This window comes from Monodelphis domestica, chromosome 2 (assembly GCF_027887165.1).
Source record: "Monodelphis domestica isolate mMonDom1 chromosome 2, mMonDom1.pri, whole genome shotgun sequence".
NCBI classification, from domain to species: Eukaryota; Metazoa; Chordata; class Mammalia; order Didelphimorphia; family Didelphidae; genus Monodelphis; species Monodelphis domestica.
This window is the reverse complement of record NC_077228.1, coordinates 466558438-466585965: the sequence shown is the minus strand read 5'-3', so window position 1 is coordinate 466585965 and position 27528 is coordinate 466558438. Positions and strand designations below refer to the sequence as shown.

The 27528-nt window shown below is 34.3% G+C and overlaps 1 protein-coding gene across 5 annotated transcripts in view; it reads right to left on the bottom strand.

Moving 5' to 3' along the window:
- AGL (amylo-alpha-1, 6-glucosidase, 4-alpha-glucanotransferase) overlaps window positions 1-27528 on the bottom strand; it is a 72404-nt gene that overhangs the window by 26666 nt on the left and 18210 nt on the right. For 4 of the 5 annotated variants that reach the window (XM_007485019.3, XM_056819122.1, XM_056819120.1 and 1 more), the window contains exons 6-20: window positions 24539-24720; window positions 24250-24361; window positions 23924-24050; window positions 23071-23173; window positions 22876-22973; window positions 17929-18068; window positions 14725-14912; window positions 12113-12236; window positions 11290-11453; window positions 10885-10986; window positions 9370-9525; window positions 9128-9278; window positions 1391-1515; window positions 1181-1293; window positions 916-1050 (exon numbers count right to left, since the gene is read on the bottom strand). In XM_007485019.3, coding sequence (XP_007485081.1) covers window positions 916-1050; window positions 1181-1293; window positions 1391-1515; window positions 9128-9278; window positions 9370-9525; window positions 10885-10986; window positions 11290-11453; window positions 12113-12236; window positions 14725-14912; window positions 17929-18068; window positions 22876-22973; window positions 23071-23173; window positions 23924-24050; window positions 24250-24361; window positions 24539-24720 — 2020 coding nt within the window. Of the gene's footprint in view, window positions 1-915; window positions 1051-1180; window positions 1294-1390; window positions 1516-9127; window positions 9279-9369; window positions 9526-10884; window positions 10987-11289; window positions 11454-12112; window positions 12237-12607; window positions 12732-14724; window positions 14913-17928; window positions 18069-22875; window positions 22974-23070; window positions 23174-23923; window positions 24051-24249; window positions 24362-24538; window positions 24721-27528 lie in introns of all 5 variants that reach the window. The other variant, XM_056819121.1, reaches the window with a different exon arrangement.

Sequence of the window (27528 nt, the reverse complement as noted above, 5' to 3'; positions counted from 1 at the left end):
TATGGATTTAACAAGACTTGTGGAGTTTTCTCAGGTTTTTAAAAAAATAAACCATAAAAACATTATCTCTAGGGGGAAAGTGTTTTAAGTTCCAAACAAAAGATATTACACAAACTTTCATGGAGTTATTTTAAAATGAGGTTACGGTCTTAATGTATAGTGTTAGTATTATAACAATCTTCAACTAATAACTAGTAACAGTCTCTAGTGAGTCAGCATATATCCTATGATAAATACCACAAACAAAACTTTTATTATGGAAGATCATAGCACATTTATATAATTTATAGCAATTTATATAATGCTCTACTTATAAATAAAATTAAGAATGGCCAGATTTGTTCTGATTTGCTTCAAAGGGATAGAGAAAGGTTTAGTGAGGATAATTTCAGCTTGAGCTAAGCAAAAATTTTAAACACTTGGAACTATCCAAAAGTGGAATGAGTTGTTTGGGAAATAGTTTCTTTTCTCACTATAGTACTTTGGAAAGTTGGAATATTAACAGCAATGAGAGCTAATAATAAGTGGTCTAATTCATCCACTACTTTTCAGTGCTCATACCACTGGTTATATCAATTCATACCCTATTAGCCTTTGCCTTCTTTTATTTCTCACTTTTAAAATTAATACTACATATTCTGCCAGATGATGAACAAAAGCTGTTAATTACAGAAAACATTTTAAAATTCTAAGATCTTTGTCTCATTTATCAATTACATCGTTTTCCAATTTACTTAATTATCGCACTTGATTTTAGGACCAGTTAGCGCTTTATTTTTTAAATCTTAGAGAATAAATTCTGAGCAAATATAATAACATTTTCAAGCAATAGACAACCAAAACCATATTAATCAGGTAAACAATTATTAGATACTTAAAAATTGACTATACTTTCTTAAAATAAGACATACTTACGAAACAAAAGGAATTTTTAGAATAGGATCTGCATTGTCAACAGGAAGGCTTCCAATTTTAAAATGAGGATTAAACTGGGTCAAATGACTTCGAAGAATGCCAACAGCTACTTGTGCATGTGGATCAAGACTCACTCTGAAAATGTTAGTAAAGAAATGATCAGATGAAATGACATTAAAAAGCACTGATTGATAAAAAATATTTCAATCGTGTGTATATCTGCATACACACACACACACACAATATTTTAAGGCAACAAACATACCTAAATACAATAACACTTCCTGGAGTTAAGTTCTCAAATTCTATTTCTTGAACGTATTCATTAGGACCTTTTTTGGCAACTCCAGCTTGTTTCACAATTTTACTTTCATTAAGCTTGAAAAGAAATTATTTAAACTGTCAGATAAATCCATCCTCATGTCATTAACATTAACATGTCACATGTAATAACAGAAAAGAAAGTCATATGTACCTGGATATGTTCTTTAAACTCTACTGTGATTGTTGGTATTCCATTGATTGAATTCTCATCTTTCCTATAAGGGCTTGTATTTCTTTCAACAGTTCTAGCTTCAAGAACTACTTCTTCAATTTTGCCTGAAAAAATAAAACATTTGCATTACTTTTCTTCTGTAGCATAACCCAGTTTTCTGAATTATATGCTTGCAATACTTTAGCTCCATTACAGGTTAAATAGAAACACTAATTATTTGGAGATGAAATGTAGTAAGAATCATAGAACTGTAGGGACAAAAGGACAATTAGAAGTAATTAAGTCAATTCCTGATGCAATAGATTTCCTCTACAACATTCCTTTCAAGGGGTCATCTGGTCTTTGTCTAAATATTTCTAGTGAGCTCACTATTTCACAAGGTAATCTAGTCCGTTTGTGGATGGCTCCAATTGTTATAATTTCTGAACTGTTAACTCATTGGACATAGTTCTTCTTTTTAGGGGATACAAACTAATACTTCTCCCACAGGATAGCTGCTTCAGATATCTGAAGATGTATCATGTCTATCCACAGTCTTTGGGCTATTCATTACCGTGTTCATTAATTTTTTCTAGAGACAGTTTTGAGTCTATTTATCACCTTAAAATATGACAATTCTGGGCTCACTATAGTCCAATTATCTTAAAATACTTCAAAACAGACTTACCAGGGGGCAGCTGGGTGGTTCAGTGGATTGAGAGTGTGAACTTTAGATTACTCCACCCTACTTAGTCTAACAAAATCAGAAATGTCTTCACCCATACTTAAGGATTAAGTATCTAGGAGGATGGCCTATGATAGACAGGTACTAGCAAATGACAAATCAGAAACAGCTGACAGACCCCTGGGCTGTCCTAAATCAAGCTTAAGCTACCATTGGTACAGGTGAGACACAGGAAAGTGATATAAAACAATCTATATATTTCATGTCACTTCCTCTCTTGGGCCTCTTTTGTGGTGGAAAGGTGGCTGGCAACAGCTTGCTGAGCATCTTGGCATGGTGGCAGCTATTGTCCCATTTAGTGGTGAGTTTCCCTTGATAGGCTTCCTCCTATGGAGGAAGCCTAATAACCTAGTTCAGGTGAGGCTCTTCTCTGAGCTGTCTCAGAATTTAGGCTGATTTTCTTCCTTTACCTTCCAAACACTATCCACTTAGAAGCCTCTAATCTTCTTCAGAAATCTTGTGGCAGAGGACTTTGAGCTCCCCCTGGCACAGGCCAGGTGGAAGAAATCCTATACTTTTTCTCTCTCTCTCTCTTCTCTTCAAGTTCTTCCCTCTATATTGATTAAACCACCATAGATTTCCAAACTGACTTGGGATATCCCCTGGCACCAAAAATTAAATTTAGATTAGGTCACGACCCTAAATTATCCTTACAAGAGCCAGGCCTAGGGATGGGAGATCCTGAGTTCAAATCTGGCCTGAGACACTTCCTAGCTGTGTGGCCCTGGGCAAGTCACTTAACCCCCACTGCCTAGCCTTTACTCCTCTTCTGCCTTGAAACCAATACAAAGTATTGATTCTAAGATGGAAAATAAGGGTTTTTAAAAAAACAGTCTTACTAGTACAAAGCACAGAAGGATTATTACTTCACTTTATCTGGAAATCATGCTTTTATTAATACCATTCAGAGTTATGGGCAGGTGGTACAGTAGATAGAGTACTGCATCTGGAGTCAGGAAGGCTCAGCTTTCTGAGTTTAAATCTGGCCTCAGATACTTGCTAGTGTGACAAGGAAATCACTTTAAAAGACTGATATATATTAATTTAAGGTCGCCAAGGAATTCAGCTATGTAATTCCTAAATGAAAACTCAAGTCAGCAGTCAACCTTTTATGGAGTTTTTAATTACAAACAGGAGGAAGAAAGGTATTAGAGATTGAGAGAGAGAGAGAGAGAGAGAGAGAGAGAGAGAGAGAGAGAGAGAGAGAGAGAGAGAGAGAGAAAGGGGAGAGAAGGGAATAGGGCTTAAATACCCCCTCTGTTTAGGCTGGGCCAAAAGGCCCAAGCCCTTAGATAGCTGAGGCAAAGAAAAGAGATCAGTCCCTATCACTCACGTGACCAAAATGGAGAAACAGTCTCAGGGGCCTCAACCTCCAGCCTCCTTCAGAGCAAGCCTTCTCAGAGCACAACCTCTCAGAGCAAAACCTCTCCAACTCCTCCCAGTCCTCAGACCCCGCTATATTTAAGGAAACCATCTAAGTTCCCTCCCCTCAGTTCTCACATCTACCAATCACTGTCCATGTCTTCCCTGTGCCAATGGTGGCTCTAGCTTAACCCAGGACTGCCCAGAGGTCTGCCCCTTTGCACATGTCTATTGAAGGTCATATTCTCAAATAATTAAATCTTGATCCTTTGCTGCAGCCCTTCCTAAATCCTTTTACTCTGAGTAGGGTGGAGATTTTATTTTCCAAGACCTGGTTCTGTCATTCCAAGTATCTCTATTGTATCAATTCTAAAATCAATCATGACTCAAAGAACTTCCTGTTCTATGCTTAAGCATAGGTCAAAGCCCTTTCCATTGTTAAGCAAAAGGTTTCTGTCCTAAAGTAGTCTTGGGTAGGGAGAAGGATCCTCCTGTGCCAAGGGGGTTCACATTCCAATAGAGATCTTACTATCAGTAGGAAATTTTTTCCAAGTATGAAATTTTCCAATGGTGAAATTTCCAACATTCATAAGTCTAAGAAATTTTAAGGTTTACACTAGCTGTGTGACATTGAGCAAGTCACAATTAACCCTTTTTGACTCAATTTCCTCATCTATAAAATGAACTGGAGAAGGAAATGGCAAATGCTGTAATACAGTGAAGGCAAACCTATGGCATGGGTACCAAAGATGGCACACAAAGTGTTCTCTGTGGATATGTGGCTGCCCTCCTCTCCGCTCCCTCTCCCCCACAGAGTTAATTACTAGAAAGACAGAGGGACTCAGGTGGAGCTGCTCCCCTCCCTTTCATCACCATGCCTGATGACATTTTTTCACATCCCCGCCCCTCTGCCTAGCAGCCCAATGGGAGCTCACAGTGGGTAAGGTAGGTGGCTCACAGGCAGTAGAGCTGGAGGGGAGCAGAGTGCTTAGGCCATTGTTCTCCTTCTCTCTCTACTCACTGAGGACATTCCTCACTTCACCTGCCCCTCCGCCCAGGAACCCAATGGGAGTGCTTCCTCCCTCCCCTGTGTGGGGTGGGGGTTGAGGGGCAGGGTGTTCTCGGGTACTTTGTGGGGGGGAGGAGAATGGCACTTGGTCTCTGAGGGAGGAGTGAGCCTGGTACTTAGTCTGGGAGGTGGGGTAGGGGAGGGCCAGGCACTCCATCTCTAAAAGGTTTGCCATCACTGCTCTAGTATCTTTGCCAAGGAAATTCCCAATGGGGATCACAGAGTCAGATACACCTGAAAATGGCTGAACAACAATTTAGTGTTACAGTACTAGTACTAGTACAGATGGCAAACAGGACAGATTTGAGGGCAAAGCTCAGGAGATTTATCATTAAAGACCTCTCTCCAGATTGACATCAATGTGTTATTCAACATTCTTAAACCAATAATAATTAATTTGTTTATTTATATTATTATCCATGCCTCATTTTTCTATCTCTGTCCAAAAGGATATCACAATGGATACCACCAAATTTCTTCTTGCTATCCAGATAAACAATTTTCCCTAACTCACCAGTCTAAAACTGTAAAGCAAGGAAGACCTGACTTTGGTGAATCCAATCTGATTCCTAGTGATTAAATTCTCTAAGCCCTCAAACTATCTATTTAAACATCCATACCAGAATTCTGTTAGAAATTGATGTTAAGCTCATTAAGTTATCATTCCTAGAATTAATAATACAAAAAATGTACTACCACCTGGCAGCTAATTATATTTTAAAAGGACACATTTTTAGAGGTAATAAAAGTAAAAATTGCCCCATAGCATTCCTCCTCCTGACAAACTCACACAATACACTTTGGAAAAAGTCACATTTTTTTTAAGGAAAACATTTAAAAATTTTATGAGTATTATCAATGGCTGTGATGTGGAAAAATACATATATTTTTAGTTGCCAAAATGAACTGTAACTGCTTTTTTGTTCAGATGAAGCAGATCATTAGCAGATTTTTAATTAGATGTATGTATGTATAAAAATAGATAAGAGATAGGACATTCAAAGAGGAAGATTTGAGCAAAGATACAAAGGCATGACATTAAAAAGGGTTTTTACTTTGATTTTTTTTCAATAAACAAAAATTTATTTTTCTCCTACCACCCCCCCCACTCCATTTTGAGGGAATGTACATACTAGTTCTGTTGAAGCAGACAATATAGGGAAATAGGCTATAAATGCATGTTGGGGCAGATAATATGGGACTCTGAATACAATGTTCAGGAGTTTGGATATTTATCCTATATATAACAGGGACAAGGATAGTTTTTGATCCAAGAAATGGCATCATAAACCTGTGTAGAGGGCATTTTTATTCAAGGACAAAGGATATAGGGTCCACTACAATTCGTGAAGTTCTGCTATTACTGACACATGCTAGCTATGTGGCCCAGGTTAAGTCCTTTAACTCTCTTAGCTTCAGTTTCCTCATTTGCAATTTGGGTAAAAGTTTAATTGTAGGGCCTCTCTCACAGGATTGTTTGTGAGGATAAAACATGATGCTTTGCAACCCTTAAAATACTACAGAAATGCTAATTATTATTATTATTATTATTATTGTTATAAGAGTCATAAATATACCATTTTATTTATTGCCTTTGTTATACCTCAGTGGTTTTACTTACACTACCTTTGTTTCCCCAACTGGATCGGAAATTTCTTGAGGGAAGTACTTCTATTCACATTAGAACACTTTTGCAATGCCCCTAGATTGCCAAATTAGCACTATTCAGGATATGTACCAAATGTTTATTAAATACTTACTAATTTAAAAGATATAGTTTGAAAAGTTTGATATTAGTTTTGTAACCTGTTATATATTTTAAAAATCACTCTGCCTCTCTGATTATTAATATTTTTTAAAAAGATGGCATAATAACATCCTTATGAAAGCACTGCAGATGCCCCCAAAGGAAGCTGCCCCCAAAAGAAGTAAACTTATAAATGTAAAGAAGTAAAATTTACCTCAAAAGACTCACTGCTATGTGGGGAGGTGAAATCCATTACTACAGTATGATTCTGTATGGATAGGGAAAAAGGCAGGTAAGGGAAGCCAACACAGCATTAAGATGGTATACTTATGTAAGGAAATCCAGGAACCAGAGGGAGAAGAAAATCATGGGGGAGAGAATTGAGGAGAAAGTCAATGGAGTGAGGAAGAGAAATGCTTTCTTTTTTTTCTTTAAACCCTTACTTTCTGTCTTGGAGTCAATATTGTGTATTGGCTCTAAGGCAGAAGAGTGGTAAGGGATAGGCAGTGGAGGTTAAGTGACTTGCCCAGGGTCACACAGCTAGGAAGTGTCTGAGGTCATATTTGAACCTAGGACTTCTCATCTCTAGGCCTGGCCCTCAATCCACTGAGCCATTCAGCTGTCCCCAGAAATGCTTTTCTAACCAAATTATAAACCTAATGAGGAAATAGAAAGTTTTATGAAATAGACCACTAGCATAGTATAGACACATTTTATAGTAGTAATGGTGTGTGTGTGTGTGTGTGTGTGTGTCTTCAAGTATCCAGGTATTTGCTGGACATTTTTCTACCAAAGGTAATGCAATTAACTTTTTTTTTTCTCAATGAGATTTTCCTCCTTTAAAAAGTGAAGGAATAAAGAAGGGGAAATTCCATTCTGAGTCTTATTCTCAAAAATCAGGAATAATTGCTTGCTAGGTGAATATAATAAAACTTTTGTGGGGAAATGACTACTCCCTAATTGCAGTTTTTGATAGAGGAGAGGGAAACTAATGAATTTAACTTGTACCATAAAGTTTGGGGAAATAGATTTTAAGGAATTCAGATGAGTAAGGAAGATCCCATAAACTAAAATTTTTATAGGAAGTGAGTCCATAAGAGATGGGAAATTCTCAAAAATGAAATACTGAGCACAAAAAAGGAAACAATTCTGATGAAAAGAAATATTGGAGTTGTTTAAAGAGATTAATGTGCACAAGGAATGTAGCAATCAATTTAAGATTTCAAAAAATATGTATTAAAAATAAAAGAAAACTGGAAACAAATACAAAAATAATGCACAATCTGCAAGACATGTCAGTAGTGTTAAATCTCAGAATAAGCTGAAGGTGGTGAAGAAAGTTAAGGATAACAAAAAGGCCTTTAATTTTAAAAAATATATTAAGAGAAATAAGAAATTCAAGGAATAAACAGGATCACTGTTGGGGGTAGATAACACAAAGATTACTGATGGAGATGGTGAATTCTTATTTTGTTTTTGTTTTCTAGGCCTAGGGCTGTCAATGACATCTGAAAGATAAGGAGACCAATGCAGACATGAAAAAGGGATTGTACTAATTTTCAAAAAAGGGAAGAGAGCATATTTTTAAAACTATAAGCCAGTGTTATTTTCATAGGGAAATTCTTTAACAGATCATTTAAGAAACAGAGGACATCTAGAAAAAAAGCAGTGATCAGAAAGAACCAGCACAGCTTCATCAAGAACAGGCCATTTCAAATTAACCTATTTCCTTTGTGACAGGCTTACTAAAGTAATAGATAGCATTTTACATATAATATTCATCTGATCTGTAATCTAATCTCATGAAGTAGGTGCTCCTAAGATTTCCATTTTACAAAGGAGGAAACAGAAGCTGAGAGAGATTTTTGCCCTGAGTCACCAAGCATACTGAGTATTTATTTATCTTTTGGCAGAATTTAAGCTCAGTCTTCCTCAATACAAGTGCAAGGCTCCATTGGGCTATGTCATACAAAGTTTTATATGTGACTTTAAAAAATCAAAAGTATAAGATACAAGGGTATGATTAGGCAGCTATTGTTCTGAAAAAGATCTGGGGAGATTTTAGTTCAGATTTCAAGCTCAATGAGTTAACAAAGTGTTACCATAGAGAAAAATTCCCAATATCTTGGGCTAAAGAGGTTCAGTTTCCAGGAACAAGGTTATATTTCCAATGTCCTTTTGACCTGGTCTTGATCTGGAGTCCTATATGTTCAGATGTGGGGCCAGTTTGGAAAGATGAATGATCCAGAGTAGGGTAGACAGGATAATAAATAACCTTAAGTGGATGTGATATAAGGATTGATGAAAAGATCTAGGGAAATTTAACCTAGAGAATGTAAGATTCAAGGGAGAAATAGTAGCAATGTTCAAGTATCAAGAACTGTCATCCAGAAGAGAGATTAGACTTCTTTACATGGCTACAAAGGACAAAACTAAGAACAACATGTGAAAGTTCTACAGAAATAAATTTAGGTGAATGTCAAGAAAAATTTGCTAACACTCAGAGCTCTCTCAAAATGGAATAAGCTGCCTTTGATATTGGGGGAGGGGGTTGTTTCTTTAATAGATGTCTTTACAAAGAGGTTAGATGACTACTTGCATATATTGTATTGAAGATTCTTTTTCATGTATGGTTAGATGACAATCTGATTAAGCCCCTTTCAACTCTAAAATTCAGTGCTATATAAATCCAAATAAAACAAATAAAAAGTCTGGTGGCAAACTTGGGTTGAAGCAAAAGCCTAAAGGTGAAGTAATCTAATGGAAAAACTTAGCCACATGCTGTAATTATTTAAAAAAACTGAATTGTGTTACCTGGGATGCACATTTGAGGAACTTCTTTACTGTAAAAGGATGTCTTAGGATTCCTAAATGCAGTTCGAGACACAGCTACTACAGACTGATGGATACTAGGTGAATGTCTTGTTACGGCTACTATGTCTTCATCAACTTGGTCAACATACACCTAAGGAAGGTAAATTTAAAAATAAATCATTTTTTTCCAGAAGTTTAGCTTAGTGTAAATCTTACATTAAAGCAAAAACTTAATTCTATACCTGAATAAAACCTTTAGCTCCAAGTTCTTGGTGTAATTTGTTAATGGCCCTTCTTGCAGCAATAATTCCACTTTGTAGGTTAACTTCACTTGCATTTGATGGAGATGCTCCAGGATTCCATCTAGTATAGAACCGTTCTTCAGACACTACAGAAATCTGAAAAAATGCAATTTATAGAAATAGATTGATAAGATATGTATATGTGATTTGCATTAAGAAAAATGACTCCTCGTACAAAGCAAATACATGACATAAATATTAAACAGCATATCCTTAAAAATTAGAAGAGAAGATTATATAGTTTTCACTGCTATAGATACATTTTCAACCACATAAGGTATATAAATAACTTCAAAAGATAATTCTGATTACTTGAAGCTGAAAAACTTTTGCACAAACACAATTAATGTACCTAGGATAAGTAGAGAAGTGGTTGAAAGGGAAAAAATATTTTTACCAAATTTCTTTAATAAAGGTTTGTTATTCAAGATATATAGACCACTAACAAATATATAAAGCTAAAAACAAAAGCCACTTCTCAGTAGCAAAGAACATATATGAACAAAGAATTCTCAAAGAAAGAACTACAAACTAGTAATATATAAAAGAATGCTCTGATCTGCTAATAAGAGAAATGCAAATATTAAGGTTTTACTTCTCATCCAGTAAATTAGTAAAGATGATTAAAGATGGCACTAGACAATGTTGGAGGAGTTATGTAAAGAAACTCTAATACATTAAAGGTTAAGCTGTGAATCAGTAAGACCAAAATAGGAATTATGCAAACAAAATTACTAAAATGTTCATAATTTTTAACCCAGATAGAGTACTATTAAGCATACACCTCAAGAAGGTTACTGATAAAAAAAAGTTCACATACATAGAAATATTTATAGTAGCATTTTTTGTGGTAGCAAAGAATTGGAAAGAATATGAATGCCTAAAAAAACTGTGGTCCATAAAAATAATAGGATGTTACAAAGCTGTAAGAAGTAACAAATAAAGAGAATGCAAATAAATATGGACTTACATGAATGAATGAAAAATGAAATAAGTAGAGTCAAGGAAAAAATATACCCAATGACTATAACAATAAACAACGTAAATGAAAAGAACAAAAACCACAAAATAACTGAAGATGAATTGTAAAATTATGAAGAACAAGATTGATTCCTCAATAAGAGATATAAGAACACACCTCTCCCTATTTCTTTGATAGAGGTGGAGGTGACAACAAATGTGGAACACTGCATATATTGTTACACTTTTTCAACACATTTACCAGGTTTAATGATTTCCCCCACATCCTCTTCTTTTTCTTTAAAAAGAAAAATCTTTGTTAAACAGAAGAGCTCTCTGGGAGGAAGAAGGGATACACAGGGAAATGCAAGGGATATAAAAACAAAAGACAACAATAAAATTTATTTTTAAAAAAGGATCCAAGTAAAAATAATCATGCCAACTTATGACACTAATATATTTTTAAAATGGTATTTTAAAATGAAACATACAAACCTGATGAGGTATTAACTCATCATAGCCTCTAGTACTTCCACTAGCACAACAAGCCATGGAAACAATTGTGGAGCTTGGGAGAGCATCATATGCTGACCGATGCTAGGGAAAAAATAAAGGTATTTTTTCAGAGCTATACATAGTGTCATCATACAAAAAAAAAAAGTTGAACAGAAGAATAACTGCATGATGTTAAGTTTTCACATAGATTCTTTACTAATTAATAAGCAGAATTTATTAGACATTCCCACCACTGTACCAATGTCACAAACCTGTAGCAATATTCTAATGATCTGATCATTTACAAATTTTGAAATCTACAGTAATTATTCATTGGAAAATCAGTAAACTATATGTGACATTTAGCAAAAATGACAAATCATAAAGAATAGATCAGGTACTCACCACAATAGGACACTCATTATCATGTGTAATATCCATGAATAGAGCATGTGCAATAGCCGGCATTAAAGGTCTCAAACATGGTTGAACAAAGGATCCAACAGGTTCTCCTCCATATCGGTAAACTAGTCGGCCCTCTTCATGACTATTATAAGCACTCATTGCCTCTGCAGTGTAAAAACATACTTTGGCAACTTGTTTGAGCAAAATTCAAGAAAGTATTGATAATTCTTTAATGTTGGAATGAATACCATGCAATTTATACAAAGAGTAAAATTACTTTAAGAATAATCAAAGGTTTAATTTTTTTTAAGGAAATGAGAATATTTAATTGGTAGCAGATATGTTCATAAAATTTTACTGAAAATAAAAATTTCATATAAAATGAATATTTAGCATTTGCAAAGAGTTTGGCTGCACGGTGCTTATTAAAAATCCTTAATGATATCACCAGATTTCAAGGCAGATGTTTTTTAAAAAAAGGCATTTTTTTAGCAACTAAAAAATTGTTTGGTTCTTCTATTTTAAATCATATACATCCACAATTAATCAGTCTTACTGATTGCTCCAATTGATCCTTCAATTTAAAATGAGGCACCTTATTCAACAACAGGAATATGTTACTGATGACATTCTTACAACAAATTGCAAGTTGAACTTCAATTATCCATCATTATTGTGAATAACTACAAGACCTTTTTGTTTTAATTAACTGCATTACAAACTGCTAAGCAATGTGCATGACTAACAAATGCCTTTTCATCAACTAAACAAATATCATGCATGCTTTTTAGAGGAAAAAAAAATTACACTACTGCAAGCCTACCTCTTATTAAGGAGCTAATGCCCAGTCTAGTCACAAAGATATTGTCCAGCTCCTCACTTCCCGTGAACAGCTCAGCCACTACATACAAATTGGGCTGTAATTTCCTAGCAGCATCAAGCATATACTACAAAAAGCATAACCACAAATGCATGAGAAGCAAGAGAATAGGGCAATAAAAATAAAAAGAATACAAGACTAGGCATAAATTAGACACAGGGAATTGCCATGCAGTAAGACAAAACAGAAGGCCAAAAATAAATCCCAAATGAATTTAAGTATATGTATGCACCAAAATGACAAAGAAACCAAACACATACACACACAGCCAGTATGAGAATTAATTAATATAAGAAGCCGAAAAACAAAAAATTAGATTTGCAAGAGACATAAGGGTACAAGGGGAAAAAAAAGAAAAAGAAAGAGAATGTTAGTGTCACATTAAAAATACGAATCATAACATTGCCATCTTGCATGGCTTCCCATTGATTTTTATACCTCTAATCAGACTGGTAATTCCCAGGCGATTGACAAAGACATTGTCAAGGTACTCGCTGCCCGTGAAGAGTTCAGCTATCACATAAAGATTAGGTCTGACTGACCTGGCTGCAGCCAGCATCTCCTACAGATTGTAATAAACTTTTAAAGTCTCTTAAAAAATATAACCTGCACTTGTGCAGAGGCACACTTGAAGGTAGTGTGAGCCAGGTAGCAGTTATAAGACTTGTGCAGGAAAACATTTACCAAAATATATGTACAAAAGTTAATGAATATGAATTCTATTAACAAGTAATGAGGAGAACTCACATTCTAATTATGTATTATGGAATTTATAGTAGGCTTCTGTAACAATTTCAAACTATAAGCAAAAAATTCAAGTTATAATTATCTGAATTGATATTATATACAAACATATATGTTTTTGTCACCATCATCAAGAGATTTTTTTGCATGCTTTTCTTTTTTAATTAATCATGTGATTTCATTTGTGTTGGAAGATCCAAGTGAGGAATTCCCTCTTCTAATGCAGTTGACACCTTTTCCGCAAATTACAGTCTTATTTGTTGTCTGAAGATACTGAGAGATTAAGTGACATGCCCTGAGCCACAGTCAAGTGTGGTTAAAAAGTGGGACTTGTACCCAGGCCTTCCTGAATCCAAGGACCATTTTCTAATGATTATGCTATACTCTTTTTAATTAAAGACAAAAATGTAGAAGTTAAGATTATAGACAAGCACAAACCTTTAAATAATACTAAAGAAGTTAAAGTAATGGTTACTGGTGGGATGCCAAAATATGCATCAGCTTGGAGAAAAATTATATGCTCCTAACAATAAATAAGTGCATACTAAATTTGCAGAACCTCATTAGATAAGTAGCTAGCATTTATATGGTGCTTTAAGATTTGCGAAGCACTTTACAAATATCATTTCAGTTTTATCCTCACAACAACCTTACGAGGGAAGGTCATATTATAATCTTCATTTTACATGTGAGGAAACTGAGGCAGACAGATTAAATTACTTGTTTAAGGTTGGACAATTTGGAGAAGGGTTTGAATTTAGGTCTTCTTCACTACTCTACCCACTTCACTATTCAACTGCCTTAATACCGTCAAAGCTGGCTGTGACTTAAAAAGATATGCTAAAGAACTAAAGTAGAAGTCAAGATGAAAGAACTATTAATTATTATAATTACATTTACTTGTTAATAAAAAATTACTCAATGTGAAAATATAATTGGCTCCTAAATATATTGGTATTACCATTACTATTGGTCCTTCTTTATCAAAAGGTCAATTACCAAGAGATAGATCAATGACAGTTTCATTTTTAAACAGGTTCTACATTAAAATTCATATAGAATTTAATATCTTAGGCATTTTATCTTATAGTAATGTAGAAATATACTAAAAGTAAAATTGTGGCTAGATATATATGATATTATTACATTAATGGTGTAAAGATCAATGGCCTTCATACTTTTTGTTGTGGTTATACTGACAAAAAAGGACCAACCATTCTATTTAAGTTTTTTACTGGTACTATCTGTTACTGGTTGTTTGCATATGTGTGTGTAAATACATGCATACATAAAATTATACTTCTTTTTCTATATGTATTATAGATTATGTAATAAATATATAATATGTATATATATTAGTATGGATACTCCTATCAATATAGATTGTGACCTACTCACATCTTTTCAATCTCTATTTAAAGAACAAAATAATTTTTAAGAATATTAAATCAGAAATTTCCATGGGAAAATTAGGTGGGGTAAGAGGGAAAGATTTATGTACCAAAATAAATACTGCAATATAGAACATGTTATATAGCTTTATAGTGTTAACAAAAAAAGCAACCTAGAAATAATTAACTAAAGATCAAGCACAAATTGCTATCTTCCAAATGATCAACAAACTACATTGCTTAAGGATGATTTCCCCACTACTTAAAATTTAAATTGAAAATACTAATTTATTAATATTTTATAAAGTAACAAAACTATCACAAATTCAATTAATGAATCAATGTAGACAAATTATCCAACCACTAAAAGTCACACATAATTATGTATTTTTATAATGGATATGTTTTAGTTTCTTGTACCTCAGCTACATGAAGAGGTGTTGAGTGGCAGTTATCAAGACGTACACCTTGAAAATAAGTGGCAGTTATTTCAGTATATTTTTTCATGTGAGCCCAAAGGTATGGACAGTCTTCTGGTTTATTTCCGTAGCGTAACTTAACACTGTCACCCCAGCAAATGAGCTCTCTCCTCAGATAAACTTCTGAACCTGTAAAGAAGATAATTTTTTTCAATAGTTCAAAAAGATGAATCAATTAACAATAATTTACTTGGCATTTACAATGTGCTGGACACTATGTTAAATGTTGGTGATAGAAAAAAATAGCAAAGCAGATTCTATTCTCAAGGACTTTATATTCTAATAAGGGAGATAATGTGAACATAAAAGGTAAAAATAAGAAACATACAGCAATATGAAGTAGCCTTACAGGAGAAGGCACAAGAGGAGACAGTGAACCAGAAAAAAGATTTCCTGCAAAAAATGGTGTTTAAGTTGTGTCTTGAGGGAAGTCACAGATTCCAAGAAGCAGAGATGAGAAGATGGTCAACAGAAAGTCATGGAAAGAAGACATGGGGTGTTGTGTGTGAGGAATGTTAAGAAGGCCAGTTTGGCTGCCTAGAGAATATGTGGAAGGCAGTAATGTGAAATAAGAGTAGGAAGAAAATACAGTCAGGTTGTGAACAATTTTAATGCCAGAATTTATAGGTAAATCTAGGAAGTAATATGGAGCCATTGGAATAAACTGTGTCAGGTAGGAGAGAAGTGGAGTGGAAGTGTTATGTGAGTGTGCCCTGGCTGGACTTACTCTTTAGGCAAATCACTGTGGCACTCCCAAGTATAATGGGTAACGCCTTGAGGCATTAAGACTAACTGGAGACTATTACAATAGTCTAGGTAAGAGGTGATGGGGCAGAATTTGGGTGGTGGCTATCCAGGTGGTGAGGAAGCTAATAGGAGAGATACTGAGGTGACAGAAATCATAAGATCTGGCAACTAACTGGATATGTCAGAAGAATGAGGTTGAGGATGACACCAAATTTCAGAACCTGAGTGATTGAATGGATGGTGCTGTCCTTGAGAGTAATGAATAAAATTTAGAAGACAGTAAGATTTAGAAAGCGAGAGAAGGAAAAGAAATAATGATGATGATGATTACAATGATGATGGTGACAATGACAGTATTTATAAAGTACCCACATGTCAGGCTCTATGCTAATAACTTTACAAATATTATCTTATTTGTTCCTCAAAACAACTCTGGGAGGAAAATATTGTTATTCCCATTTTTCAGATGGAAAAAATAGAGTTAGTTATAAATTCAAGGGACTTGCCCAGGGTTACCTAGCTGATAAAGTGTCTGAGGCTGGATTTGAACTCAGATCTTTCTGACTCTAAGTCCAGCACTCTCTCCAGTAAACTACCAACCCACCTCTGAGAAAGAAAAGGTCTCAATTTAATTCTTATGCATGTTACATTACTCCTTAATTTAAAAATCTTCAGAGACTCCTTATTATCTACTGAACAAATGAAACTTCATCTCCCTGTCATTCAAGGTCACCACATGGTGCCACTGTACCTCTCTAGTTCCATCTCAACTCATATTGCTCTCCTTTTCACAGGGTATAGTCCAACCACTCTGACCTATTACCTTCTTGCCTGCTAAATTCCACTCAATCCTTTAACACCCAACTCAAAGTCTTCTCCCTCCATAAAACCTTCTCAGACCTCCTTCTGTAGCTGGTAATTTTTCCTCACTGACTGTATGTAACACAAAACATTTTGTTTTGCCATTCTTTAATGTGCTTAACAAATAATACTGTGTATTATGTCTTATTCCCCACTTAAATGTAACCTCTATGAAGGTAGAGATCACTTCTTATCTGAAATTATCTTTCCAAGCACTTAATACAAGTCTATCTTATAAATCTGAACCAACCAATAAGCATTTATTAAATGCCCACTGTGTTCCATGCCCTGTGCCAAGGATAAAAGTACAAAGAATGAAACCATCTTACTCACAAGTAACTCATATTAAAATGAGAGACAATGAATATATGTATAATTATTTACTGTATAAAGAGTAGTTAAATAAGTCTTTTAGGAAGGATTATATAAGTTTCAGAGTAGGAGGGTCTCAAACAAAAAGGCTTCATATAGAAAATGGTGCCTAAGCTGCATCTTAAAGGAAGAGAGGGATTCTATGAGATGAAGTTAAAGAGGTAGAATACTATATGAGAAAAAGAGAGAAGGTCAGTTTGGCTGAATCACAGTGTATAGCAGGAGGAGGAATGTCCAATGAAGCTAAAAGCTAAGCTGGCATCAGAGTGTGAAGGGTTTTGAATATATTAATATGCTACATTAGTATCCTTTGGGAGAAAAAAAAGGTCTGAGTATGAAATAGTGAAAAATACATATGAATGTGTGTAGCACTTTTTCTTTGAATGATAACATTTAATTGTTTAATAGCTGCATATTAGTGGAGAAGGATCAGAATTGCAACTAATAGAGACAGAAAAAGAACAAAAAAGAGAGAGAGGTAAGGAAAAAGCACTAATTCAAAATAGAGATAATTCAATATGCATGAGCATGGTATTGAAAAGGTAAAAATTGAGTGTACCAAGGACAAGCTCTATTTCAAAATTTTATTTAGGGCCTATTATGTATTAACTACTAGCTGAAATTCGGCATATCTAGCTTAGGTAGTTTAGTGGTGAAATAAGATATGGTGTTGGGCCTGAGTCAGAAAGATTTTTGTTTCAATCTTTCCTCAGACAGAAAGTTTGTGGATCTAGTCAAATCAAATCTATCAAATTCAGTTTCCTCATATCTATAAAATGGGGATAACAATATAACACCTACCTCACATAGCTGTTGTGAGAATGAAACAAGATAACACATAAAGTGCTTTGCAAATTTTAAAGCCTGATGTAAATGCTAGGAATTAGTATGTGCTAGAGACTTTCAAAGTCCAACATATCACATAAATATAAAGGAAAATACTCTCAGCTGAAACTGGTTAAATTGAATGCAAAATCAATATATTAAAGAAAAGTTATATTCACGTATAAATATTTATATAGTGTTTTTGTCAAAGAGTAAAAATATTAATCCTAACTACCCTTCTAGCAGTAGTATGACCCAAAGGAAAATAAATGAAACATATATCATTGGCCTGAAATAAACTGTTCTCAGTTCCAACCATACATTTATAACAAAGATGTACCTGGTTCAGCAAAATTTCGAAGAGGATCGTCGCCCATTACCCAGCCATTATGTGCCATGAAGAAACAACTTTTATCTGGACGATTAATCAATGTTTCTTCTTCTGCAAGTGTCATTTCTCCAAATGGGAAAGTAAAGTATCTGTGAACATATAATTCAATATTTAGGCAATGTGAAAAAGAACATAGGATAGAATTGTAAGTGGTCATTGTGAAAATTAAACTTTTCAGCCCTCAGAAAGAATAAAATTAGCTTTCATATTATTTATAGGAAATAAATTTTAGTATAAACTTCAGTAATTGATGTGACTTATAGCACTGTGTATTATAATTCAGAATAAAAAAGATCAGGAAAAACTTTTCTTTTTTTGATTTGTACTTTCATCAGCATAAGGAATTCTTAGACTGTGGATGATATGAAGATGGTAAACCTGAAACTTTATAGTCCTGGAGAAGTCTAGAGCACAAGAAGTGACATGATTGACCTATGGTCACAAGTTAGTTTCTGAGGCAAAAACTTGAATGTAAAGCTTCCTCACTGTAAGGCTGGATCTCTTTTTAACAGAAGCTGGCTTCTATAGAACATTCTATAGTTGACAAAACACTTTAGTAATGACCTCACTGGCTCCTCACAACAATTCTGTGAAGAAGGTGGCATAAGTATTATCATTTTACAGATAAGAACATGACTTCAAGTTCAGAGTTCAATGGCTTTCCCAGGCTCCCACACTTATTAAAGGACACAACTGTGGTTTGAACTCTAAACTCTTGACTCTAAATTCAGTGCTTTCACTATTTTTCTCCATAATACTTTTAGTCAAAGATCTTAACTACTGAAACTGTAACTACTGTACTGTAACTACTGAAAAATTATGCAGAGAAAGTACTAAGTAGCCCAAAAAGTTGTCATCTAGTTACAGGTGGGTAATGAAATAAGTTTTTCTCACTAAATATTTCTTCAGATTTCTTCTGCCACCTAGCTTCTTCATTTTTGCTTCTATTTTATTGAATTCCACTAGAATAAAGTTACAAAATCATGTTGACTTGGTCCCCTACAAATTTATGCTATCCAGTCTTATTTAGGTCCTCATTAGATCTTCTTTTCTTTTTTACTCTTGCATGACTGATCCTATCACCTTCCCTATAATGTCAATGGTCAAATGAGATAATATTTAGAAAGTGCTTATACAGTGCCTGGTACCTAATAGGTGTTTAATAATAAATATATTTTTCCTATATCCCAAACCACTCCCTTTCTAATTAAGTAACCTATAACACCACATCTCAAAGGAGATTCTCAACTCATACTTCACTGAAAAAAAATTGAGGCCAGCACAAACTTCCTCTCTTGTTCAGTCATATCTTCTCAGGTTCCATGTTACCCTTTCTTTCCCCTCCAGTTTCAGAGTATTGATAAAGCGGCCATTTTCCCTGACCAATTCCAAATCCTCTACTTGCATCATTTAATACCCTTCTGTCACCTCTATGAGCTTGCTCCTTTGACAATCTCCTCTTTTCCTAATTATGAATTCCTCCTTATCTATCAACCCTTTTTCTGGTGAAAAACATGTCTTATACTTAGAAATTTTCATTTGACTCTACCACCTCAAGTTATTGTCTTATTCTCCTTTCCTAGTCAAAATTTTCTCCAAAACCTATCTACTAACTGCCTGCCAAATTACCATTTTCCATTCATTTCTCGACCCTTTGAAATATCGTCCAGCTCAATGTACTCTCTCCAAGGTCACTAATGACATCTTCATTGCTAAATCCAATGGACTTTTCCAAATATCTATGAAGCACCTGCCATGTGCCAGGCATGGCACAGGCACTAAAGATTCCAAGGCAAAAGTGAAAGCCCCTATACTCAAGGGGCTTTCAATATTTCATGGTTAGGAGAGAATGGCTGTGTGTGTGCCAGATAACATTCTATAAATAAGTTTATACAAAATAAATATAAGGCAATTTTGTGCAGAGGCTCTAGTGGCTGATGGGGAATCAGGAAAGAACATATGGAGAGGGTGGCACTTTAAAATGAGCTTTGAGGATAACTAGGGATTCTATGGTAGTGTAAAAAATAGACTCGAATACAGGACTACAATCCCCATGAGCCTTTGCTCCACTTCCCCAGAATGCCTTGTAATCTCACCTGGGCCGAGATCGAGAAGGTATTTAAGTTGATTCAAAGGCTTTTGAGGGCTTTTGGCTCTTTTTGGACTTCCGTTTGGAGCAGGCTCGTCTCTTGCGTGATGTGAGGTTATTTTGTCTAGGCCTCTGGCCTAGGCACATGTTTCTTACTTGTATGTTCCTTAATCTTTAGCCTTTAATAAACCTCTAAAAAATATAATACTCCTTGCAGAGAGAAACTAATTTCAGATGCCTCAGTCTCTCCATCTCCCCTAAATTTTAATCTTTACAGTAGCTAGGTGGCTTAGTAGAGTGCCAGGCATGGAACAAGAAAGATTCATTTTCATGAATTAAAATCTGGCTTCAAACACTTACTAGCTATGTGAGCCTGGGCAAGTCACTTAACTCTATCTGCCTCAGTTTCCTCATCTGTAAAATGAGCTGGAGAAGAAAATGGCAGACCACTCCAGTATCTTTGCCAAGAAAATCCTAGCAGGGGTCACAACAACAACAAACAACAATAAAGTTATTCTAAGTGGAAGAGATGAGGAGGGAGTGCATTACAAGTATGAATTTGGATGAGGACACAAGAAGGTGACTGATGTTACATATAAGGAACAATAATATGACTCAGAGCTGGACTGTAAGGTACATTAAAGAGAATTAATGTATGTGGATGGAAAGGTATAGTAGAACTAGTTTGTGAAGGGCTGGTTTTAAAAGCACAAAAAAGTTTACATGTCCTCTTGTGTAGATAACAAAGAGCCCTTGGAGTTTACTATTGATATGAGTGACATGGTCAGAATCATGCTTTAGGAATATGACTGGCAACTATATGGAGGTTAGACTAGAGTGGGGGGAGAGACCTGAGACAGGGAAATCATTTAGGAGACTATTTCAACAGATCACTTGATGGCAGCAGACCAAACAGACTTGAGAAGCTATGGAAGTAGAATCACCAAGAATTGACAAATAACAGAATATGTGGAATGAGAAAGGTGAAGAGGTGAAGGAAGGTTCCACAAATAAAGGTGACTAGAAGCACAGAGTAGGTTTTTAATCAATGCTCACTAGACTAATTAGGAAATAGAATGAAATATGTATCAATCTCGAAGAACCATGAGACCTCCCTTAACACTGACATTTGTATTTGGGTAACCAGGAAGCTATGTTAATGAGCTGAACCTCAGTCTCTTGGACCAATTATTTCAAAGATAGTTTCATTACCTTTTAAGGAAAGAACTGGTCCAGCATGATTGGGATATATGTTGCTTTTATGACACGAGAGTATTAGTAGATCAGGGTAATAATATGGACATGACATATTTGTATTTCAGTAAGACATTTGACAAATTTCCTGTGGTATTCATATGTATAAGCTAGAGTCCTAGATTACATGCTTGGACAGCATGATGATAGATTGATTACTTGAAGGCAAGACTGTAGTTAATTTATTTCTACAGCCATTTTAGTATTATTTTGCTCAATATTTTTAATCTATAACTTAGATGAAGGTATTGATAGAATGTTTGTTAAATTTGTAAATGAAAAAAAAAGGAGGCATTACTAATGTAATAATGTAATTGGGATGCAAAAAGATTAGCTAGTACAATTGGCTGAAGCCAACAAATCCTTTCTTAAGTAATTTATATTCTAGGTAATTTGAGTTCTATCATTTCTGTCTCCCTTGCCTAATGTGTTCCAATAATCTACTTCTCTATTTTTTAGCAACCAATCCCAAATGGCTTTGATGACTGCTTCTTTATAATATAGTTTGAAACCTAGAATTGCTCTTCTCCCTCCATTCCCAACTTTTTTTCATTATTTCCTTTGATGTCATGGATCTTTTATTTCTCCAGATGAATATCATTTTATTGAGTTCTATAAAATAGCATCCTTTTGATAGTTTGATTGGCATAGCATTAAACAGTAGATTAACTGATAGAATTGTCATTTTTTATTGTGTCCCACTCCAACTATGGGCACTAAATATCCTACAGCTATTTAAGTTATTCTTTATTTCTTAAACTTGTAACTGTATCTATACAAGTGTCTTTTGTGTACTTTGGTAGATCGATCCCCGATATTTTATGTATTTTATAATTATGTAGAAGAATTTATACAATTATAGCAATGTGGTAAAGAAAAACAACTGTGAAAGACTTTTTAAGAATCCTGAGCAATGTGATTATAACCAACCAGATCCCCAGACAGCTCTTGACAGAGATGTGACTGTATGAATTCATTTAGCTTAATTATGCTCAGTTGAGAATAAAGTAAAAAGAAAGATTGTTAACCAAACTCAACAAACTCAGCTCAGGTTTCTAATATTTTGTACCACTTTTACCATCACATTAACTGTTAAAGAGTCTAACAGAAGTTCCATGTGCATACACACACATACAAATCCATAAAAACACATAAAACCACAAAGTAATAAAACCCAGAAAACAGGAAAATGTCACTTTTTAGCACTAGCAACAAATTTTGGAGCTATCCATGTATTACCCACCAGGTGTGAGTAGATAAGTACTAATACATATATCTGTACTAAATACTGCTAGTGATTAAAAATGATTTAGTAGTTTTGTAGTTTTTGGACACTACAATATAAATAGTACTCATGAACTAGTTTCAATTAAGGAAATATGTAATGTGAGTTACCAAACTTAACACACAGAAGCCAGTATTAAATTTTTTTAAACTACTTTCAGTTCAATTACTAAAATTCATATTTCAAATATTTTAAGTACATTTGAAAAATAAATAAGATCATAAAATTCTTAAGTATAATTCAAAGAAGAGAAAATAAAATGGAATACCTGGTAACTAAAGGATGTTTTCTAGTAACAGGACCAAGTTTAGGGCCATGGCCAGCCAGTCGTTCATAAAACACATTTCCCAAAATACAATTAACAGCCTGAAAGTCATTAAATTGTATGTTACTTCAGCAAAGAAAAAAAAAACAGTAACAAAATTCAAAGAAAGACAGAAAACAGCAATAAGATGAATAAAACCTGCTCTTGATGGTAGTTCATTTGACGAAGCTTCTCTGCATTTAATTCCTCAATTCTCTTACGGAACCAGTTGCAGCATTCATCAATTGCAGCTGGTCCACTGCTAAATGAGATGAAACAATACAATAATGAATAATTACTGGGTTATAAAATAACTATATATTTCTGAAAAAATAAACACATGATCAAACTATTTCTGGCATGAATAATACATAAGAATAACCTGTGGCCCCTTTGGATCTGCATAACAGATCCTTGATGATTCATAAATAGCATATAGATGAGGTGCCTTCCCTGAGAAGAGGGATGGAGTCAAAGATATCCTGAGAAAGCTGACAAGCTTATGAGGGAAACACATACATGACAAGCCTGTTCTGGCCAAAATAATGGCTTATCTAAATGAATAGGGATTAAATCTAAATTAAGAAGTTTAGATAAAACCTACTTTTTTGGTGAATTAACTTATAGAGTACTTTGAATTCTTGTACATGTTTTAAACTGATTTCCCTTGTAATTATCAAATTCTTATTAAAGAGTTGAACTAAATCCTTGTCTATAAATTTTAAGTCTAAAAGAGAAAAATGCAATGAGGTGTCCAGAGTTACAGGGAATTCAAGGTAGAAGCAAAAACTTATAGGTAAAATGAAGGTGTGAAAACCAACCAAGGTAGGGTGTTCAGATGAGCATAGCACTATGAGTCTAAAGTGAGTCTAACTAGGGCTCAAGTCCCCTGGGAAGTATGAAATCAATGAAGTCCCATTATTTTTATTATTCAACAATAATATGATGGTTTCTGAAAATTAAAAAATATTGACTTAAATAGTTATTTCACAGGAAAAACAGAACTACATACTTATGTGGTATGAAAGTAGCTAAAGCAATGTTCATATCTATAGTACAACCAAGTCGTTTGTATTCAGGGTCCTGAATAATCTTAAGAAGCTGCTTTGGGTCAGATTTTGTTATCGTTTTCCTGTTTTCTGAAAGAACAAGAAAATAACATATGTAAAAGGTAAAAATCCATAACTATACAAGTAAGTCATGAATTATTTCTTTCTCATTTCAAGTTACAAAAACACATATCCAGGGTTTCAAATCTTCTTGAAATTATATTGACTGATAATCTTAAAGAGATTTATTTGTGCAATTGCTTTAAGTTTGTGAATAGAGATAGTTTACCTTGTGTAAGAAGGGCTCTAAATTGTTGCACTGATTTGCTAACATCCACTTGAAAAAATTCCCAGAGCTGAATCTTTGGATAAATATCCTCCCAAACTATTTTTCGAATACACTAAAAAAGTACAAACAAAAAAACTTTAGAAATCTTTTCAAGGGGCATTAAAAAAAGAAAGCAAACATGTATTTTTGTAGTATGGCTTCTGAAACTACATTAAAACAGATAATTTACTTTATTCTATTATAAATTATGTCACTGTTTTCAGTTAGGTTTGTCATTAGATATACTAACATTCATTTGCTGGTCATTTTCAATCAAAGCAGGTAGTCCTTTTTCTTGGTATTTTCCTTCTGAAACATCACATGCTAAATGCCAAAGTGCCCTGTCCAGGACCCAAGCTGGCTTCAGATGTGGAGAATTCACTAGGTTGTATGCACATTCTGGATGCTCCTGGATCCATTTACTATTAGTAGCTTATAGAAAAGAAAAACAAAAAAGGGAAAGCTTATAACAAAATCGGCTTTTTTCTGGTTCCTCCACTAACTTCAGACTTATGTAAACTACTATCACCCTTTAAAAAATAATGTTGAATTTTAATTTTGCTCATGAAATCATCTATTTTGCCCAAGCCTGCCTAGATAATCTCTCATGGTAAAAATGTTTTTGTAACGAGAAACTCATTTGTATATTTAGTACAACGGCACATGATTTTACTAGCTAATACTGAAAAAGTTCTTTAGGAAGATGGACAACAGAGAGACTGGCAAAGGGTTAATTAAAAGAAATCTGAAAAATAAGTATGAAAATTATATTTCTTGAACCAGATATTATAAAATAATAACTCTGAAGTGAACAAAGAAATATGTTTAACACTCTTTATAATGATTTTTATATAAAATCAAATAATGCATCCTGAAAAATAACAAAATATGGTTAAGAGCAGAGTACAAGTCACTCTCAGCACAAGTCACTCTCAGTATGTCTCTCAACACTCTCAACAAATGTTATAAAGGGGTTGCCACAATTAATCTTAATTTGCTTTCTCTACTTCTAATTTCTTTTCTCTTCAAATAACTCCAAAACAACCTTCTTAAGGCACAAGACTGACCAAGGACCTAGTTCCAATATGACTTTCTATATTACTTTTCTTCGCGGACCATCAACATTTTCCAACTAAACTAGAATACGATTTCTTCAGTTCTATATTCCATCTTACTTGTCTATGAATTCACTGAAGCAATCTCCTAAACCAAAATCTAGTTGCTTGGCAAATTCAAACATTGATTGTTGTAAGGACCCAAAAGTTCCTTTAGCCAAGCCTACTTTGCAACATACCCAAAGAAAACATGTATTCAAGCAGCCTATGTATGAAGATACCAAGTGAAAGAGAACTTATTAGCTCATAAGTTCAATTCATTTAGAAATACCTCTAATTGTTATGAAGATTTTCTTCTTTTATCAAGCCTAAATCTTTCAGTAATTTGAAGCTTTTGTTCTTAGGCAGTCCCACTCTGAGGCTAAGGAAAATGGGCTTAATCTCTCTCTCTAGATAATTCTTCAAATACTTAAAAACAATTATCAGGTCCCTCAACCCAGAATTTTCTTAGTTAAAAATTCCTAGTTCCTATCTTCTTCAAGTTCACATGACATAACCATAAAGATATTTTAGGCACTGAATGCTCTCCACTTTAATGTCCTTTCTAAAGCACTACTCTCAGAAATGAATGATATATCCCAGATATGATGAGAACAGTAGGGCTATCACCTTCTTAGCTAGGGATACTATGTCTTCTTCAGTTAAGTCTAAGATCATATTAGCTTTTTGGCTGCCATTCTACATTACTGACACAGACTGAGCTTGTATTCCACCAAAAAAACCCAGATCTTTTTTTGATAAATTGCCACTTGTCTCCAATAACATTTAAGTTGATTTTAAAATCTCAAAATTATCTCATTAAAACTTACAGGGTCAGCAGGGTAGTTCAGTAGATTGAGAACCAGGACCAAAGAAGGTCCTGGATTCAAATCTGAGATTGGACACTTCCTAGCTGTGTGACCCTGGGTAAATCACTTAATCCCTATTGCGTATCCCTTACTGCTTTTCTACCTTAGATCCAATACACAGTATTGATTCTAAGACAGAAGGTAAGAGTCTAAGTAAATTTTTTAAAAAATTCAACTTACTAGGTTTAACCTAATACTTCAGTCAGATTTTTCTGGATCCTTACTATATCATTCAATGTATTAGCTACTCTGGGCAATTGTAATAAACTTGCCAATTTATACCTTTAATAAAGTCATTGACAAAACTATTAATCAGCACAAGGCCAAGGAAATACCCATAGGGCACTGCAATGGAGATGTTTTTCCCAGTAAATATTAAACTATAACTGGTTCTTTATATCTATGATCAGTTCTGAATCCCCTCAAACTATATTGTTGTCTAGCCCATACCATTTTGTTCTGTCCACAAGAATATCATTAGAGATTCTTTTAAATGCTCTGATAAAACCTAGGTAAATTATATGTTTATCATTCTCAATCTAACAGTCTAATATCTTAATTCCATTTCACTCAATCAATATTAAGCATCTTCTATGACTAAGGAATTCTGTTGAGTACTGAGGATACAAAGACAAAAATAATTTCTTCCTTTTTGTTTATATTGTAAAAAAATAGAAAATAAAGTTGGTCTAACATAACTTGTTCTTGATGAAGTCACTGATGACCCCCCTTTCTTTTGTTTCTATTCATTAATCCCTCTCCCCTCCTTTTTTTACTAGAAACTGAAATTAAGTTCATTGGCTACTAGTTTGTAGACTATATGCTCTCTCACTCTGGAAAATCAGAACATGTAGCCTTTACCAGTTCTGCAGCACCTATTCCCTTTCTTTATAATCTTTTCAAAGATAACTGAAAATCATATCTTAATCATATCTGCCAAATCATTTATTTTTAAAAACTATATTAAAAAATATCAAAGATCCACCTTCTCTCCCTCCAACTAAAAATGAAATAAAAGCAAAGTCTCCACTACTTGTCAAACAAAACAAATACCTGCTTTGGTCATTTCCAAAAGAACATACAGTTCTGCATGTTTTCATACATGTATTTATGCTTCATTCTGCACTGAGCCTTTAAATTCTGTATCAAGAGAAGGGATCATTTTTAATCATTAGTACTCTGCAATCATGCTTAGACTTACTCAACAGAATTTCTAAGTCTTGCAAAGTTGTTTGTCTTTAATGATATTGTTGCCATATAAACTGTTCTCCTGGTTT